This window comes from Sciurus vulgaris (genome assembly GCF_902686455.1).
Source record: "Sciurus vulgaris genome assembly, chromosome: 11".
NCBI classification, from domain to species: Eukaryota; Metazoa; Chordata; class Mammalia; order Rodentia; family Sciuridae; genus Sciurus; species Sciurus vulgaris.
In genome coordinates, this window is record NC_136472.1 from 103,780,685 (window position 1) to 103,800,366 (window position 19,682).

Below are 19,682 nucleotides of genomic sequence, written 5' to 3' on the forward strand. Positions count from 1 at the left end.
CTAAGTTATGATCTGTAGTATCTGAAGTGTAAGTGTGTAATTGTCAGTGACTTATATAAGTTGCTAGACACCTCCATTTGTGAGAAAAAATCATAATTTATATTTTTGAGGATTATTATAGGTCAAGTGAATTATCTGTAGATAATTTAAATTCAGCAGACTTTAAAGTGAGAGCTGGGCAAACCTACAGATATAGCACGTATAGTAGTACTAGAACCAAAAGAGAAGCCTACATGCTCAGGTCTAGAGTGGGGGGCAGATTCTCATAATCTAAGCACTCAGGGCTGGGGATATATGAGATCTACCCGAGAAGATCCTGAGGTTTGGCCTCTGAATTATGACAGTGACACAGAGAGAGAGAAAGAAGGTGAAAAAAAAGGCTTAGCTGAACAGATTTATAAAGAAGGGAAGACAGTGCCACTTCTAATCTGTCACAAGATAGATCATAGCATGAATATCTTGAATTGCATTATATGTGGAAAAAAACCCCAAACACTGTAAGCATGCCCTATGCACACGGACTTCAATTACAGCTTTGAAAAGGAGAAAGTCCCACTTAGTGGGGAAGGAGAGAGTTCAGCAAAGATCGGTGTGCAGGCATATCTGTTAGCAAATTACTATTGTGAATTCTTATTTTTGAAGGGACAAAAAGATGATATATGGGGAAAAAAAAGAACTATTCTTAAGATTTAGAAGAAGAACATTCTAAAAACAAATTAATACAATTAACTTTTTTTATTTTTAGTAATTGTAGATGGACAGAACACTTTTATTTATTTATTTTTATGTGCTAAGGATCGAACCCAGTGCCTTGCACATACTAGGGAGTGCTCTGACACTAAGTTACAGCCCCAGCCCCACGATTAACTTTTGAGGCTCTTTATGTGCTAAGTACTGTCTTTAGGACTTTATTTCTGCTAATTCCTTTAATGCTCACAGAAAACTATAAGGTAGGTACTGTTATCCCTGCCCACAAAGGAGGGAAAGAGTGGCTAAATAAATTCCAAGGTCAAATAGCTTGGAAAGTGTGGAGCAAGGATTCAAATCCAATTTTGTCTGGTCCTCATCTTGCCGTGTTTTATTTTAATCACCTTTCAATATGTTCAATAAGTATTTGCCCTAACTTAGAAGAACTTATAATAAAACCTGAAAAGCAGAACACACACTGCATCCAAAGATCAGTGATATGGAAAACATGAAAAGTGACATTTTTTAAAATGTATGGAAAATCTGGTCACTGTGGCACATGCCTGCAGAAGAAGGCTGAGGAGGAGGACTCCAGGTTTGAAGCCTGCCTATCTTAAAAGTAAAAAATGAAAAGGGCTGGGGTGTAGCTCAATGGTAGAGTACCCCTGGGTTCAGTCCCCAATACTGGGGGTGGGGGGGGGGGTGGGCACGGGAAAAAAAAAGTAGAAAAACAGCCTTCTTACTTTTATGTTAAATGCCAGGAGAAAAATCACCTACATATTATTTTTTGGGGTGGGGTTGATGGTCAAACCCAGGGCCTTATGCATGCTAAGCATGTACTCTACCATTAAGTTACACCTGCCCCCCCCCAGTCTATACATATATATGTTTAATGGAGTAAAGTGATAACATACTAGACAGAGTATCTCAGCAATGTAAAAGCTTAGAAATCTGATGTTTCCTCCCAAAATGACAAAAGTGTAGACCAGTTCATGGAAGGAACAATTATGAATTCAGGACTACTGGGAAAGAAGAAGAGATAGTAATGAAATATGGTAAAATATATATCTGCTAAATAAAAACACCAGTACAATAAGTTTTACATCTTCAATTACTCTAGGAAAGATTAAAAAAAAATCAATTATACAGTAAAAAGAATAGCATATATAACCAATGAGAAGTGAAGGTAAAATGCGTTAAAACAGGAAATGAACTATTTTATATAAGGATTGTTCAAAATGAAGTTATGATGGATATAGACTATGCACTGAGTAATAATACCAAAATAATCAAAGCAGAACAATGGCAGGGTAATTATGATGGGAAATTAAACATTTATGAAAGTGTTAAAGGCAAAATGAAATAGGATCCAAATAGTGTAAGATTAAACAAACATCCAATTTTGTACCTTTATAAACAGAATACCTACTTTTAAGCACTGCCGGCTTTCTATTACTGTAACAAAATACCTGAGAAAGGTTTATATTGGCTCAGTTTTTTTTTGGGGGGGGGGGGATACTGGGGATTAAACTCAGGGACATTCAACCGTGGAGCCCCATCCCCAGCCCTATTTTGCATTTTACTTAAGAGACAGGGTCTGAGTTGCTTAGCACCTTGCCATTGCTGAGGCTGGCTCTGAACTTGCTATCCTCCTGCCTCAGCTTCCTGAGCCATTGGATTATAGGCATGTGCCACCGGGCCTGGCTTGGATCAGTTTTGAAGGTTCCAGCACATGATCAGTTGGCCTTGTTGCTTTGGGCCTATATGGTAAGGCAGTGCTACACGGTCAGGGAATGCATGGTGGAGAACCCTCTTCACCTCATGGAGGCTGGGAGGTAATGAGAGAGGAAGACGACGGGGCTGGGGTCCCAATATTCCCTTTCAAGGGCATTACCCCAGTGACTTAACTTCCTAGCACCAGGTCCTATCTCTTTAAAGTTTCCACCATCTCCCAGTAGGCTACAGGCTGGTGACCAAGCTGTGAATGTACAGGCCTTTGGGAACACTTATACACATTATGGTAAGTATCCATATAACATTTATACAAATTTTAACCAGGGCTTGGTCATGATATATAGCTCAGTGGGTTCAATCTGCAGCATCACACACAAACACACTATCCTTTGACCACAGTAATAAAATTTTTACATCAAAGTGCATAATAACCAATTCTAATTAAAATAAAATAAAATTGTACTACTCACCCCACCTTCCAGATTTGATGTTGAAAGTTGAACTCAGAAGTCGTAACATTAAATGTTTACATGATTTAGATGGTTAAAAAAAGATTACTTTATGTAGTTTAACAAGTAAACATGCAAAAAGTACCCTGATAGAAATAGGAAGCACAAAGGATAAAGAAGAAATTAGTCAATCAAAAAAAGATACAACTAGGTGGGCATGATTATGCATGTCTGTAATCCCAAGCTACTTGGGAAACTGAGGCAGAAGGATTGCAAATTTGAGGCCAGCCCCAGCAACTGAGCCATATCCTGTCTCAAAATAAAAAAAAAAAAGAGCTGGGGATGTAACTGAGTGGTAAAGTACCCTGGGTTTAATCTCCAGTGCTGTTAAAACACACGTGTAGACATGTGCACAAATTTACATGTACTTTAAAAACTGTTAGATCTAAGAATGGTGTTTTTGTCAGAAAAAAAAAAAAAAGTAGTTGGATTTAACTTAACACTAAACAACACAAGCAAAAATTAAAGGAAAAATATGATATTTGACTTATTCATAAAGTTCAAAGCCTGAATGGATAAATCGACCTGGCAGAAATTTCAGAGAAAACCAACAAAGTCTTTCATTTAAGCAAAAGACTACAGCTCAGGATGATTTAATCTCCAGGAAAAGTTATTTTTGCTATTTTAAAATAAACTGCTCAGGGAAAAAAAAAAAAAAAAAAAATATATATATATATATATATAACAGCATTAGCTAAATGTTTGTTTTTATTTAACTGATTCTTTTTAGTTCTATAAAACAATAGGATACATTTTAACATAATCACAAAAGCATGGAATATAATTTGCTCTAATTTAGTCCCCAGCACTTTACCCCTCCTCACTCCCTCTACTCTACTGACCTTTTTTTTTTTTTTTTGGGTGCTGGGGATCGAACCCAGGGCCTTGTGCTTACAAGGCAAGTACTCTACCAACTGAGCTATCTCCCCAGCCCCTACTCTACTGATCTTTAGCAGCTAATTCTTTTAAAGTGCTCTTTAGGCTGGGCATAGTGGCCCATGCCTGTAATCCCAACAACTAGGGAGGCCAAGGCAGGAGGATTGCAAGTTCAAAGCCAGCCTCAGCAATACAGCATGGTCCTAAGCAACTCAGCAAGACCCTGTCTCAAAATAAAAAATAAAAAGGACTGAGGATGTTTGCTGGGTTCAACTGTGGTACTAAATAAGTAAGTAAATAAAGAATAAGACAATGAAGCCTATTTTGATGATAATTGTACTGCCAGTACTAATTATTAGTGCAGTAAGAAACAAAATTGGAAATTAATTTACAAAAGATACATCCTGAGTAAATAAAGAAGCACTAGAAAATCCACTAGCACTAACAGAGTTCACTTAGTGTATAAATAGAAACTAGAATATAACAGGTTTCCTATAGTAATTAAGATAGTCTATTATAGGCACAACTTTAAAAAAAAGAGACCAATGGAATAATTTAGGGTTCAGACACATAAACAGTTTACCAACTTATGATAAAAGAAAAGGGCAATGCAGTTGTTGGAATACTTTTTTTTTTTTTTTTAAAGATATTGATAGACCTTTATTTTATTCATTTATTTATATGTGGTGCTGAGAATTTAACCCAGTGCCTCACATATACTAGGCAAGCACTCTACCAAGGAGCCAAACCCCAGCCCGGGATAGTCTTTTTAATATGTTGGGTTAACTGGATATTCATATGGAAAATTAATTCCGGATGGATGACTAATCAAAATGAGAATAAAAGTTTTTATAAGAAAAACATGGCAAAATATTCAGATATGTGTAATCTGATAAAGAACTTCTATTTAGATTTTAGAATACCTACAAATCACTAAGAAAATGGCAGATAAGCCAATACAAAATGAGAAAAGGATATGGACAGTCCATAATAACCAATAAGTATTGGAAAAAATTCAACTTCATTAGGCAGGAAAAACCAAATTCCACCAAAATGGCTAAACTGAAAATCTTAAGCACTGGCAATAGTGTGGAATAACTGAAACTCTCCTTACATTGTTGAATACAGTAGTACAATTACTTTAGAAAATGGAAAAACTTGAGTTCAGAAATATGCCACCCTACTCCTATGTGCAGCTGAAAATGTCCCTTCAAACATACAAGAATATTGATACCAGTTCTATTCCTAATATTCCAAGAAAATTTAATGTTTATCATCTATAAAAATGGATTAACTGTGATTTACCACAATGAAAATATAAAGAACATTGAGAATGAATTCTACAAAACATGAATAATTGTTTAAAAATATATACTGCATGAATTCTCTTATACAGTTAAAAACAAAAGCTAAAATTATAATAGTTTCTGGTCCTAGAAATCAGGATGATTACCCTTTGAACTGGCATTTACTAGAAGTATGAAAGATTTTTAGGTACTGGTAATGTCTTTTTTGGGGGGCCAGGGGTACTGGAGAGTGAACCCAGGGCCTTACACATGCTAGGCAAGTGCTCTATCACTGAGCTACATCCCTAACCTTTTATAAAATTTTATTTTGAGACAGGGTCTCACCAAAATGCCCAAACTGGGCTTGAATTTATAATTTTCCTGTTTTGACCTCCTGAATAGCTGGGATTACAGGTGTGTACCACTGTACTGGCTAGTGTTCTAGTCTTGATCTGGGAAAGTATGTGTTTACTTTTTTGAGAAATGCCCCTGTTAAAAGTTTACATTAACTAATAAAGGAATAGCATCCTTCCATAACTGTCATTACCAGTTAAAACTCTTGGAAACAAGAGCTTCTCTAAAAATAGCAGCAAATAAGAAACAATCACTTTACCTACAAATTTATGTGGACAGGATAACTGATAATGATACTTACCATATGAACTTTGCCATTTGCTTCTTTCGGTATCAATTAATTTTTTTTGTTTGGTACTAGGGATCGAACTCAGGGGCACTTAACCACCGAGTCACATTCCCAGCCTTTTATTTTTTATTTTGAGACAGGCTTTTGCTAAGCTGCTGAGGCTGACTTTGAATTTGTGATCCTCCTGCCTCTATCCAGTCACTGCGATTACAAGAGGCACCACTGCGTCCGGCAACATTAATATAACATACTTCTAAAATCAATATTCCAACAGAATTTTAATTTAAAATAACACAAGTGATCCTAAGATTAATTTGGAAGGGGAATGGGAATAGGAAAGACAGTAAAATGAATTGGACATAACTTTCCTATTCTCATGTATGAATACATAACCACTGTAACTCTACATCATGTTCAACTACAAGAATGGGATTGAAATTATAATGGGTTGCACCCTATGTATGTAGAATATGTCAAAATACACCCGACTGTAAATATCTAATAACAACAAATAAAAAAAGTTAATTTGAAAGTATAAAAGGCAATATTTGAAAAAAAAAAAAACAAGAATAGTAACAATGGATTAAAAAGCTATAATGATTCAATCAAAAAGCAGTCTTTGCACTGCCAAAGTATTTTATGTCAATCAATATAATGATGTAAAATACTCTATACACCAAAGTATAGTGTGTATCTGTACAAATTTAATATGCTTTCAAAATTCTTGATCATAAACCTTTAGACTTAGCTGGGTTTCATAATTCAAAATATATGATATTTCTAAATAGTGACTCAATGTATGTAATAATATGCTCCACTTAAGCCTAGAATAGCATTCTAATTAAACATACTACTATTTTTATAGTAAAATATGAAAATTTATACCAAATGAAATAAAGAGTAGCTTCATGTCATTCCAGGTTAGGTTTTGCCATGTAATGAGTTCTGATGTTAAGGGGAAAAAATTGGTTGTCAGAAATCTTTTGGATTTAGAATTAAGAGATTGTGAATCATTATAGGATGAAAAGACATTCTAAGTAAATGAATGGGAAGGGGAAGGTTACTTTAACACATTACACTAAATGGTTATTTAGGGATACAATATACTTTGATCCTTGTTTCATACTAGGTACCCAAACAAAACATGTGGATTAGGAGCTACCTCCTAATTTTAACAAATTAAAGAAATAAAAGACTAGAATATACCCCTAACAAGGGACAACCATATGCTATGGAAGAAATAACAATTTTCTGGCAGGAATATCAACTGATATAAATTTAGGGGTAGAATTTGGCAAAATGTGTTAATATTTCTCAAAAATGCACTTTTTGATTGGGTAATAATACTTGCTAAAATGTTTCTTAAGGAAATAATTAGTAATATGAAAATGTTTATTTACAAAAATGCTCACTTGTTATTGATTATAATAGCTAAAATCTAGAAAATCCTTAAAAATATTAGGAAGTTATGCTTATAATGTATGTTCAACATAGTGAAAATTTTATAAAAAAAGACTAAGTATACTGCAATAATAATGAGTACTATAAAAAGTCCATTAAAAAGGGAAGAATAATAAGGTCAAGCTTGATATATAATTTCAAGAAGCTAGGCCTGAGCCTGAAAGACAGTGGCTTGGTAAAAAATAAATGAAGCATATATAGTAATATGCTTTTGAAATTATTCCTTATCAAAACACCAATCTTCATTTCTCTAATAGTCATGATATCCATCTTTTGCCTGAATGCTGATGGATATTTTTGTCATGTGCAGTTTCAAAATATTATAAGGCTCTAACAATGTGAAGGGCCAAAATAATAAAATATTTAAATTACAAGAGCTCTGAGATTTTGCACACACTGATTACATTAGCAACTAAGAATTGTCTATCTTACCAACTGGATCCTTATTGGTACTTATAAAAATAGCCACACACTGCCATTTATGTTATACTTAACTTGAAAATCAGTCTCTGGGCTGTTAAAATAGGTTACCAGGTACAAGAGTCAAAGTCCAGATCATTTAGATTTTTAAAGGTAAAATGAACATCATGGTTTAGCTCTTACACATAAAATGTCCAGGTTGTTTTTGGACTATATCTAGCGGCTCCTGGGTAGTTAACTAAAAAGCCTGAAAAAAGTTATCTTATTTGTGTATTCTCAGTACCTAGCACATATAAATATTAACTGAGAAGAAAATCTATAATTTTCAGCATTATATAAATTCCTCAGAAAGAATAAGCAAGAATTAACTGATTTGCAAAAAAACTTAGTTTCTAAATAGAACTCCCAATATAATCCTATAAAGGACTGCCAAAGTAACTCAAACTTGTGAAGTTCATGAAATGATTTATTTAAACCTAACTGTAGTACAGTGTCAAATTGAGTTAAACATTAACTGTATGATATTTAATTCTTTAGAAATAGACCACTGTAGTATCATAAAAATTTGTTACAAAAGAAATTTCTGCAGTAAAGTCCAGCAAAATTAAGAAGACATGATTTCTACATTGAAAACTGTTATGTTAGAGTAGGATGGATTTATTTTTTAAAAGGTCCAGTACAAAAAAATGGTTGAGTAAAGTGACTTTTTAACAAAATATACACCTATAGGAAAAAAAAAAATCCTAATATACTGATAATTAAACAGAAAGCATTTAAGAGAACATACTTTAATATCTAGGCACAGTTGGTTAGGTATTAATTATAAGTTCTGTTATCATTTATAAGTTTAAACCAGTTCTTCAACTTGACTGTTGTGTAAGTCCAATACAGAGAAGGCACCTCTCTCACTCTCCTTAAGGACCTTTTGAGAGTAACTATAACATTTTATAAGGGACACACAGACAATATCTATATCTAAGTATAGATATAGTTATTTAACACACCCCATTTTGGGAGAAACTAAATTAAAATATAAAACTATGATTTTTCTTTTTACATCTTATGATGGACATGACTTTCTAAAAGGACACCAGAAGATCAACCTCCACACAAACTTTAACATAGAATACAAGATTAAATTAAAATGTGCATTGGTCACTATTATGTGGAGAGTTACATGAATTAGTGCAATTCTTTATATCCCCAGTGCTTAGGGGAAAAGTTTATATATGCCAAGAAATCTCAACTACTACAAAACTCAACTTTTTATGGCTCAATAGTCTAACCACTCATAATGTTCTGAAAAAGATCTTAGAAGTGATAAATGAAAGATCAGAACACTCAATAAATGGTTTACAAAATTCTCTCTTTAAAACAAAGAGAACAGAATGACTAGAAGAAATAAAGTATAAAATCTCAGTAATATAGTTTTAACTGCAATAATGAGAAGGGGTGGTAAAGTACTGACTATAGAAAAAAATTCAAACTATTGATTTCTGATTAGATACTTTACTACCAGTTGAGGTGGTTATCATTTTTTGTACTGAGTGGCTATGTATTTAAATGTCCTAACAATTAATGAAGGCAATTTATAAGGATAAGCATCATTTTCCTCCAAAAGAAATGAGAAACTGTTCCAGATGAATAAGCCTCAGTGAGGATCATAAGAAGTCAAAGAAACACAGTGTAAGAACATTAGGCTATTTTAACCTCTATTTTAACCAGATTTACAGAATATTTACAATATGCAACGGTCAAAGCTATACAGTTTTGCAGATTGGCTTTACTTACATTTCTGCAAATGTTTTTTTTCTAAAATAAAAATATACCAATTAAGTCTATTTACAAACTAGGAAGCTGCTTCAGAAACAGCATGATTTAGATATAAAGTGAAATTTCAGTACAATGAAAGTGCAGGTCATGCTTTCAGATTCTGTCAATATCCCATTCCCTACACTCAAGAGTTTGAGGGATACAAGTTTTAAACAGCTACTTTAGTTCTTACATTTTTGGAATGTTTACTCATCATAATGCAATGATAATAAAAATTTGTCCACATCCATTCCTGCTGGAAAGGAACAAGGTAGCTTCTTTTTCTGTCAAAAAAAGAAAGAAAGAAACTCAAATGAAGTCAGTTTTCTTAATGAATCATCTAAAACATGTTGGGTTCTCCCATACACTATTAAAATTGCCAAAATCATTTAGTCTATTAGAATTTTAGTTTTACAGAGAAGTAGAGGCAAGTTTTATAAATGCAAAGTTAATTAAATATCTTGTAATGGTACTTCAACATTAGTTTGGGGCAAAAGACATTACATAAATCCTGAGTGAATACTGAATGAGACAAGATAGAACATACTTTCTATAGGGTGGTCATTACTGTAAAAAAAAAATCTCAGAAACCTCAACTAATAGACACTAAGAGTTACAGGTACTTATCAAATTCCAAACATTGACTATACACCAGATACTTTACATACACTCAAATTTTATGTCCTGAAACCACAAGGTAAGACGTACATGTGAAAGGATGAGGATGAGAATCAGAGAAGCCAGACTTAACCATTGTCAGTCACAAAGCCAATAAGCAGCAGATACAGGATTCAAATCCAGGCTTGCAGGATAGCAAAACAAGATATTTTTCCTGAAGTTATACTTCATTTTAAACACTTTCTATTCAACCCAGCTACTAAAAATATAGCTAAACAAATTTAAAATAAACAGATTTTACTCATTAAGATAGATTATTGTCCCTTCAATGTCTTCCTATAGACAACCATGTTGAAGAGAAAACAGATAAATTTAATTTTTCTTCTGCTCCACCACATAAACATCTTTAAGGGTATGGAAGAGATGACATGAAAAAACCTTCAGGTCTGAGAGAAACACAGTGGTGTTTTACTTGGTAATTTCATATAACAGTGGTTTCCCAATCTTTCATCCCTTCCATCATCTCATGAAAAAACCTGGGTCCTACACCATGACAGAAACACCTGCATTTCCCAAGGAAAACATTTATAGTTTAACACCTTGGTTCTTGTTTTAAAAAATGCTGTGTTTCATCTTGACAATTTCTGAGTTTCACAATGACTAAGAAATACTGATACATAAATGTACTTTGTCAATCAAGATTCAATGTTGCCTTGACTCTAATATTCAGTTAGGTAGTAGTGGCAAAAAATGTTGAATTACCTAATCTCAGTACTAAAGGAAGGGAAAGGTATGGTTTTGAAATTAAAAGTTTCAAACTTGCCTTAATCTTCTTCTTTTTCATTGGTATTGATGAGTTTGTAAGATTTTTACTAGAAGAACGGGAGTTTCGCTCCCGCTCATCTAATTCCTCAATCTTCCGCTTTTTTGTGGTGCTTCTTGAAGATGTTCTAAATTGTTGTGTGTTATCTTTCAAAGGAGTTGCAGAACTAGTCCTAGAGATGGCTGCTCTGGAGAGAATCATTAGCGTATGAGCAGCCATGTTTACGCTGTTCTCACTGCCTGTTTCACTGGCAGGGCTGCAGGCAGGCAAGTCTGGAGTTACAGGCGGGATCATTACTTTGGGTATGCTACTGTCTTCACCAAAACGCCTGCTAGAGGGGGCTTTGATACCATCTGTAGGTTCTTCTTTATGTTTTTCCCCTGTTCCTGAGCCAGGTGCCCGGGGTACAGGTAAATCACTACTATCAGCTAGCCTATTTACTGGGCTATGCAACTGAACATCTTGTAATATTTCTGTGGTAATCAAGGAAGATGCAGATTTAGTTTGTTCTTGTTTCAGATCCTTTATGGCTGTACCCACTGAAATGACATTTTTACTGTTTGTGGATGTAGCTTGTTTTTTGGTCAATTCTTGCAGAGAAGCTATAGTCTTCTCATTCCGTAAACTCCCATTTTGCTGTCCGACAGATAATTTTGAAGCTTCTGGATTTTTCTGTCTCTCTACATCACTACATAATTCATTTTCCTTATTAGCTGTTGCTTTATGGAAAGATTCAAGTACCATCTCTGTTGGTGAAACTTTCTTTTCTGACTGAGTTTCTCTTATGGTGGTATGCCGGCTAACAGCAATTTCTGCTTTAGATAAAATCTTGGGCATAGGAGTTTTCTCTCTTTCTTTTTTGGTAGCATTATTAGAAGGGGGTTTTAAGGTAGAGGACACAATAGGTAAGTCAAGATGAGGAAAGGAAGTTTCATTCCTTTCTTTGTCTTGGGACACCAACTTGTGATTAGGCCCCTGTGTATTTGTCATAGGAGAAGCAGCACTATCAAAACAGAGCACACGTCTGTGGCTTTCAAAAGGTTTGCTACTTGGAACTATATTCTCTACTGTGAAGGGAACTGTGGTTTCTTCCATTTTTTTCCCAAGTTCTGTGGTCATGTTCTTGTCAGAAACTTCGATTCTACCAAAACAAAAATAAAGACAAATTATTTCTAGCAACATAAAGAAATTCTGTTCTTAGTTTGAGAATTCAAATAATCTATAATAGAAGCTTCTTTATCCTCACCTTTGTGCATGACATCCAACTGAATGAGTTGATAAATCTGCCAAATTATTTACCGGTTTTCCTGGAATTATAAATGAATTCATTAGAAAAGAAAATGCTTATTCTTGAGAGAAAGAAGATACTCCTTTGAAAGAGGATGAATAGATAATATTACATACTGGGAGAAAAGGTTCTAAATGATAGATAATGTACAAACAAAATACTTTCTCATACTGGCTTTTAAAAAGCAGCTTTGTAATATATAAAAAATGGCCACTCGCACATTCTAAAGAGGAAATCTAGATATGGAGCAAATGACTTGCTTCAACTCAGGCAAATATTATGAATTCAGTCTTTGGATCTATGTATGTTCCATATAGTACTTAATTTACTACACTTGTCTACCAGTACCTGTGTGAGGAAATTGTTCTAGGACCCCGACGGATACCAAAATCTGCAGATGCTGAAGTTCCTTATATAAAATGGCACAGTACTGCCTATAACTTAAGCACATCCTTTAAATCATATCTAGGTTATTTATAATATAATGTAAATGCTATGTAAAGAGTTGTAATATAATGTAAATGCCATGTAAAGAGTTGTTATGGCATATTGTTTAGAAAATAATAAAAATCTGTGCTTTTTCAGACGTAATTTTCCCCCACTGAAAACTTTATGCCGTGGTTGGTTCAAACTGCAGGTGTTGAACCCACTGATAAGAAGGGCCAACTGAACTTAGATTAAGAGGGTTATTTAGGGGCTGGGGACAGTTGTAGTTCAGTGGTAGAGTGCTTGCCTCGCATGCACAAGCATTGGGTTCGATCCTCAGCACCATATAAATAAATAAAGGTATTGTGTCCATCTATAACTAAAAAAATTAAAAATAAAAGATATTTAAAGAAAGCAATATGTTATACCTACTTAAAAATTTTGCCCATGTAACTGTCAGGTTTGAAAGCTTGTGTTTACTCAAATCACTTACTCAAAATAGCTATATTTTAAGTTCTAGGTTTCAGAGTTTACATGGGAAAGAAGCAAGATGTGAAAGCTTGAAAGGGTCACAAAGATGAGATCATGATGGACCTTGTGCATGATACAAAAGTGATTTCAGAGACAATCTTCAAGAGTTGTAAACAGGGAAGATGCACTAATAGATTTATGTATGGAAGATTAATCTGTCAGTGATGTAAAAGATGGAATAAAGAGGGGAGAAAACTGAAAGCAAGAATTCTAGAAAGATGTCTCTATTCCAGATAAAAGGTGATGAGGACTAGGGATGTGGCTCAGTGGTAGAGTGCATGCCTAGCATGTATGAGGCACTGGATTTGATCCTTGGCACCATGTAAAAAAATAAGTAAAATAAAGGTATTGTGTCCATTTACAACTAAAAATATTTTTAAAAAGAGATGATGAGCAACTTTGAGTCAAAAGTGGACGTTAACTTGAATAAGGAGGGTAAAGGAAGAATCAATGGTGATATTAACCAAGGGGGAAAAGTAGACAATGGAGGTTTCTGAGGAAGAGAGGAAAGACTTTAGAGTTTAAAAAGTCTTGAGTTTTATTAAATTAGCAAGGGAAAAGCACTATACTGAGTGATGGCTCCAGAAGCCGCCACTAGTATCTAGAGGTATAGCAAAAAGGTAAGAATGGAAAGACAAAGCACATGGCAATATTAGGCCACTGGTGACTTCAGTGTTAGTTTTAGCAGAAATATGAGAAAAGACAATAAAGTGAACAAAGGAGCGGAATAAAACTAAGGAAGTTTACAGCCAGAGAGAGAAGAAGTCAAAAAAGAAAATTTTGAGCTGGGCACAGGAGTACACCTTTAATTATAGCTACTCGGGAGGCTGAGGTGGGAGGATCCCAAGTTCCAGGTCAGCCTAGACAAGTTAGCGAGACTCTCAAAGTAAAAAACAAAGGGTGGAAGATGCAACTCAACCCACCAGTGGTACAGTGAGCCTAGGTTCAATCTGTTAAAAAGTTGAAAGATATTTAAGAGAAGATATAATCTAGAGTACAGGTTGACTGTGTATCAACCTTAGAAAGAACAGGAGGTCATTATTCCCTTAAGAAAGATGGGAAAAAGGGATGGATGATTTTGAAAGAAGGTACAAACTGAATGGGAGGGATGATCAGAAATGAAATTACTATTGATAAATGGAAGATAAAATTAAGGCCTGAGAGTGAAAAGCCAGGGATTAGATAGATTTGAGAACTGCATAAGATTAGAATAGTTAGTTTCAAAGGTGGCTGAGGATGTGGCTCAGTGGTAGAGCACTTGCCTACCAGCACCAAAAAAAGTGTGTGTGTGGGGGGAGGGAATGGGAGAGAAAGCAGACAGGGGGATATTTAAAATAATTGCAAAGTGGTAAAGTAAAAAATTGTTAAGTCAGAAATTTTTAAGTAGTATGGAATGGCAATGCTTCTTTGAGAAGCCCAGGTGTAAAAGCAGAGATGATTGGACAGATCAAGGGCTGTAGAGTAGCCAGCGGGTATGGAGAAGAATGTGGATAGGTAGGTTTTAAAAGAGTACTGGCAAAAAATGGCTATTGTGGCAGACTATGGGGTCAAGGTATATAGGAAAAGAGGTAAATTTGGAAAGAAGATGAAAATTCAGGTGAAAGGTGAGGACTTAAGTAACACAAGCTATGATTGGCTGAAGATAAATTTGATGGTTATGTGGAAATGACAGTATTTTGAGAGAGGTTATTGGTGTTTAAAAATCAAGGTAAAACATCCAAGGTGTTTGGCTGAAGTGAAGAAAGTCTCAGGAGTGGGAAGGATCAAAACCCCAGGTGCTAGGATATTTTGGGAAGGTTAACTACATGGACATTTTGTCATCATTATTTACACACACAGACACACAGACACACACACACACACACATTTTGGTACTGGAGATTGAAGCCATAGTCTTGCTATATTGCCAAGACTGGCCTTGAACTTGCAATCCTCCTGCCTTAACCTCCAGAGTCACTGGGATTCCAACTGCAACCACCTTTGTCATTCATTATGATGGAAAAATTTATGATTTGGGGCTGGGGATATAGCTCAGTTCGTAGAATGGTTGCCTGTCAAGCACAAGGCTCTGAGTTCAATCCTCAGCATCACAAAGGAAAAAAAAAAAAAAAAAAAAAAAAGAGAGAGAGAGAGAGAGAGGAGGCCTGAGAATTATGTGCTGTAGTCATCATGGTACTGAATAAAAATCTGGTGTTACTTTGTGGATGGTGGTTTTTGTCAACACAAATCTTTAATTTTGAAGTAATGGATGCCATTAAATTTTTTCCACTTCGAAATTATGCTTTTTCTGATTACAAAAAAATTCTTTATCCCAATGTTAGAAATTAAAAAAAATTCTTTTATTTGTTCTAATTAGTTGTACATGACAGAATGAATTTCTACATTTTGATAGATCATACATAAAGAGTGTAATTTCTCATTTTTCTGATGGTACACATTGCAGGGTCACACTGGTCATGAGTCATACATGTACATGAGGTAATAATGTCTGTTTCACTCTACTATCCTTCCTACCTTCATACCCCTTGACCTCCCTTCACTCCCCTCTACCTAATATAAGGTATCTCTATTCTTTGTATCCACCCTCTGCCTTATTGTGAATTATATCTGCATATCATAGAAAACAATTGGCCTTTGGTTCCCAATGTCATAAATTCTTACACATTCTTCTATCACTTCACTGTTCTGTGTTTGACTTTTAGGTCTTTAATCATCTTGGAATTCACCTGTATATGAGGAAGGGATTTCACTTTTAGGTGTTTTTATATATGGCCAATAACTCTCATATTAAATAATCCATCTTATTCTTCTCATGTTACCTTTAACATACACGGTGCATGGTCTCCTAAACTCTGTTTTGTTCCATTTGTCTTTTTTTGTTTTAATTACCACAACTTTGCTATATTTTATTATGTAGCAATAAGGTTTGTCCTCTGCTCTTCTATCTTAGCTATCCATGAACTTAATTCTTCCTTATAGATTTTGTAAACAATTTCCTTGTTTCCCAAAATATTAAAAATGGCATTTTTAACAGGAATTATATAGAATTTTTTATTAAATTGGGAGCTCGCAACTTTAACAGGGTTAAATCTTCCAATCTATGAACATGGTTCTCTTCTATTTAGGACTTCCTATAATTCTTTGAGAGATTTCAAATAGCATTTGTAACATTTTTGGTTAGGGTACTTCTGTATTTTATTATTTCTTTTTCTTTTTTAATATTTTTAGTTGTAGATGGACACAATGCCTTTTTAAAAAAATTTTTATGTGGTGCTGAGAATTGAACCCAGTGCCTCATATGTGCTAGGCAAGTGCTCTACCACTGAGTCACAACCCCAGCCCATGTATTTTATTATTTCTGTGGTCATTATAAACGGTACCTTATTTTCTATTACATTTAAAAATTTCTTGTTGCTGGTATATAAAAACATAATTCTGGTAAATTAATCATACCTGGAAACCCTGTTGAATTCTTACTAGTTTTAGTAATTTCTCTATTGAATCCCTTGGCTTTCTGTGTAAAAATCATGCCATTTGTCACAAGAGTTTTATCTCTTTCTTCAACTCTTCATACCCATTTGCTCATGTATCGTCTGAGGGCTACATATGGGACTACATGCAAACTTGCATATGGTAAAGGTAGAATCAGAAGTCAGTGGGAAAAAAACGGATTAAATAATTTATTGGTGTTGGAAATGTTGGCTATACTATATAGAAAGGTGAGAATGAGCATTTTTGTTTTGCTTCCAATTTTAAAGGAAGTTTATGATGTTTACTACAGATAGCCTTTAAGAACATTTATCATAAATAGATGCTAAATTTTACTTTTTTTTTTTTTTCTGGTATTAACTATGTAATAGGATAAAAAGTAAGCATTAGACCAAGAAGATATTTGTGATGTTATCAATAAAGGATTAATATCTCAATAGACAGGCAATCTAATATAGAAGAAAAGGAATATGAGAAGCAATTCACATGAGAAATATTTGCATAAGATAATTCTGAATCTTATTAATATAAGAATGATAGGAGACACAATAATACCACTTCACATCAAAGTGGCAAAAGTTAAAATATTACATGGTATCAAGCATTGGCAATGTTGTAAGGCAAATACTGAAAATAATGAAACTGTAAACTCTTTTTCTCTGACTCAGAAATGCTACTTTTGGGTATATGTCCCAACAAAACCTTTATAAGGATCCATGAAAGGGTTTCTACAGAGATGTTCATGATATCATTGTTTGTCAAATAATAATATCTTGGAAACATCTTGAACATCCATTGATCTGGGTATGGTGGTACACACCTGTAATCCCAGTGACTCAGGTGGGAGGCTGAGGCAAGAGGATTGCCTCAAGTTAAGAGGCCAGTCTCAGCAATTTAGTGAGACCTTGTCTCAAAAAACTAAAAATGGTTGGGGATGTTGCTCATTGGTAATGTGTCCTGGGCTCAATTCCCAGTACTTCCCTGCCCCCTAAAAAGTTCATTGATAGGGGATCACTAAATCAAGTAAGTTTATATAAATAATGACTTTCTAATGGTCAGTAGGTGGAATAAGACAGATGAGAGAAGGAACTAAAAATAATACATAGCAGCAATAAAGTTTAACAGGGTGCCAATAAAACAAAGCACAACTTAAACCTACATTACTAGGTATTCCTGTTAGCTAAAAACTGATCACACTATTTGGTGAGTTCTCAGTATGATCACTGCCCTTAAGACAATGTAATGTGTTAAGAGATGCAGCATAAGCATGAGAGAAAAAAACAAAACAAAAAAACAGAATACCTAACTGAGCCACTGCTTATTAAAAATAGTTTCTTGGATAAAGTTACACTTGAGTTAAGTTTGAGGTATAAAAAACAGATTTTGGGTGATGGGTGAGAAGAGAGAATTTTAAGTGGAGGAAATAACATGGGTAAAGGGACAAGAAAGGCCACTAAGTATAAGGTGAGCAACAAGTATGGTTGGTATAAAGACCATGTTGGAATGTAGTTAAGAGATGAGAATGGAGGGGTTGAGAAGTGTGTATGAATGGCACCCTGAGGAATTTCAGTTTTATCCTGTGGGCAATAGGGAGCTACTGAAAGACTGTATGTGGGGAAACAATCCATTCAGATTTGTATATAAGGTGAAAAAGTCACTTAGACAATGGATATAGGATGAATTGGAAAAAGAAGAAACAAGAAGGCAGAACAGGATAAGACACTATTGATACAACGTAGATGAAAAAATGATTAATATTTTAATTAAGAGAAATGTGTTTTAAGAATGACTCCCAGGTTTTTGACATGGGTAGATAGATGGTTGGGCATTCTTATAGCTTGTTAGAAATAAGGAAACCAAGGTTCTGAACCTGTCCTATTAATTCAGCATCTGTATTTAACAAGATCCTCTGGGAGTTCATATGCCCAAATTTGAGAGGCATTGCTCTGAAATACAATATACCATGCATTTACTAATCACTTTAAAAGTTACCAGGAAAAACAGGGTTTTTACTTATCTTAGGTTCCACCAAAGAACAAACCAAAAACCAGCAGGCAAAAGGTAAAAGCTCAACATAGGAAACAATTTTATCAGAACCAAAGCTACACATTAACTGAACTGGCTGAATATCCGTTACTACCAAACATTACACAAATGTAGGATGATCACATGTTAGGAATGGTACAGGTAGTGAAACAAACTACCCTCAGGTGTTTCTGTAAACAAATGAATATACAACCACAAAATTAACTTAAAAAAAATCGTACCTGTACAAGGCTTGTTTCTTAGTCCCTGAGTCTTCTGAGATTTTGGAGGAACGGGGAATTGAGGGATACTTCTATTGCATACAGGTGCTGCTAAAGGCATATGAAGGACCTAGAAGAAGAAGCCATTAATTATGTTACGTTTGAAAATCTTCACTACCATTTTTAGTTAAAGAAAAAAAAAAAAAAAAAAAAAAACTTACCTGTTGAGGAGAAGCAGAAAAGGTATTTCCATTCTGTCCAACCACAGATACAGGGATCATTCCCACCATTCCTTGGAGTACAGGTTGGACAGGAGAAGCAATTATGATGGCAGAACCTAAAAAAAATTCTCATAAAATTTCTCATAATGTTTGGCATAAACCAATATAGTTAGTACTCTGAAATAAATTCTATGAACAATCTCTTTCTTACAATCTACTCTCCTTAAAAAAAAAAAAAAAACTGATTTAAGAATAGCAAGGCTGGGGGCTGGGGCAATGGCTCAGCAGTAGAGCACTTGCCTGGCATGTGTGGGACCCTGGGTTCGAGACTCAGCACCACATATAAATACATCAATAAAAAAAAAAAAAATAGGAAGGCTAATAAGAAAAAAATCAATTTGAACATTAAGTTGTTAAGGCATTTAGCTAGGTTAAATTAACATAAGCATGCATAAAGCTCCATAACTAGGAGATCACATTGCAAGTACATCTTGACTCCTAGAAACAATAATGAAACCAAATAGAAATGAGTGGTTAACATAGCAAGTTTGAACCTTATACCAGAAAATTAGGATCCCAATTGAATGTTTTTAGCCTAAGACTATGCTCATA

The 19,682-nt window shown here is 34.6% G+C and overlaps 1 protein-coding gene and 1 long non-coding RNA gene across 6 annotated transcripts in view; one reads left to right on the plus strand and one right to left on the minus strand.

Annotated features, from left to right (window-relative positions):
- Window positions 1–19,682, minus strand: part of NPAT (nuclear protein, coactivator of histone transcription) — a 72,029-nt gene that overhangs the window by 12,508 nt on the left and 39,839 nt on the right. For 4 of the 5 annotated variants that reach the window (XM_079101577.1, XM_079101574.1, XM_079101575.1 and 1 more), the window contains exons 14-19: window positions 19,071–19,186; window positions 18,871–18,979; window positions 12,116–12,176; window positions 10,870–12,010; window positions 9,622–9,712; window positions 2,892–3,016 (exon numbers count right to left, since the gene is read on the minus strand). In XM_079101577.1, coding sequence (XP_078957703.1) covers window positions 9,635–9,712; window positions 10,870–12,010; window positions 12,116–12,176; window positions 18,871–18,979; window positions 19,071–19,186 — 1,505 coding nt within the window. In that variant the 3' untranslated portion in view covers window positions 2,892–3,016; window positions 9,622–9,634. Of the gene's footprint in view, window positions 1–2,891; window positions 3,017–8,061; window positions 9,713–10,869; window positions 12,011–12,115; window positions 12,177–18,870; window positions 18,980–19,070; window positions 19,187–19,682 lie in introns of those variants that run through there. The other variant, XM_079101578.1, reaches the window with a different exon arrangement.
- Window positions 3,868–8,911, plus strand: LOC306638365. Its single transcript, XR_013757480.1, has 2 exons — window positions 3,868–5,311; window positions 5,344–8,911. It is a non-coding gene; the product is annotated as an uncharacterized lncRNA (long non-coding RNA).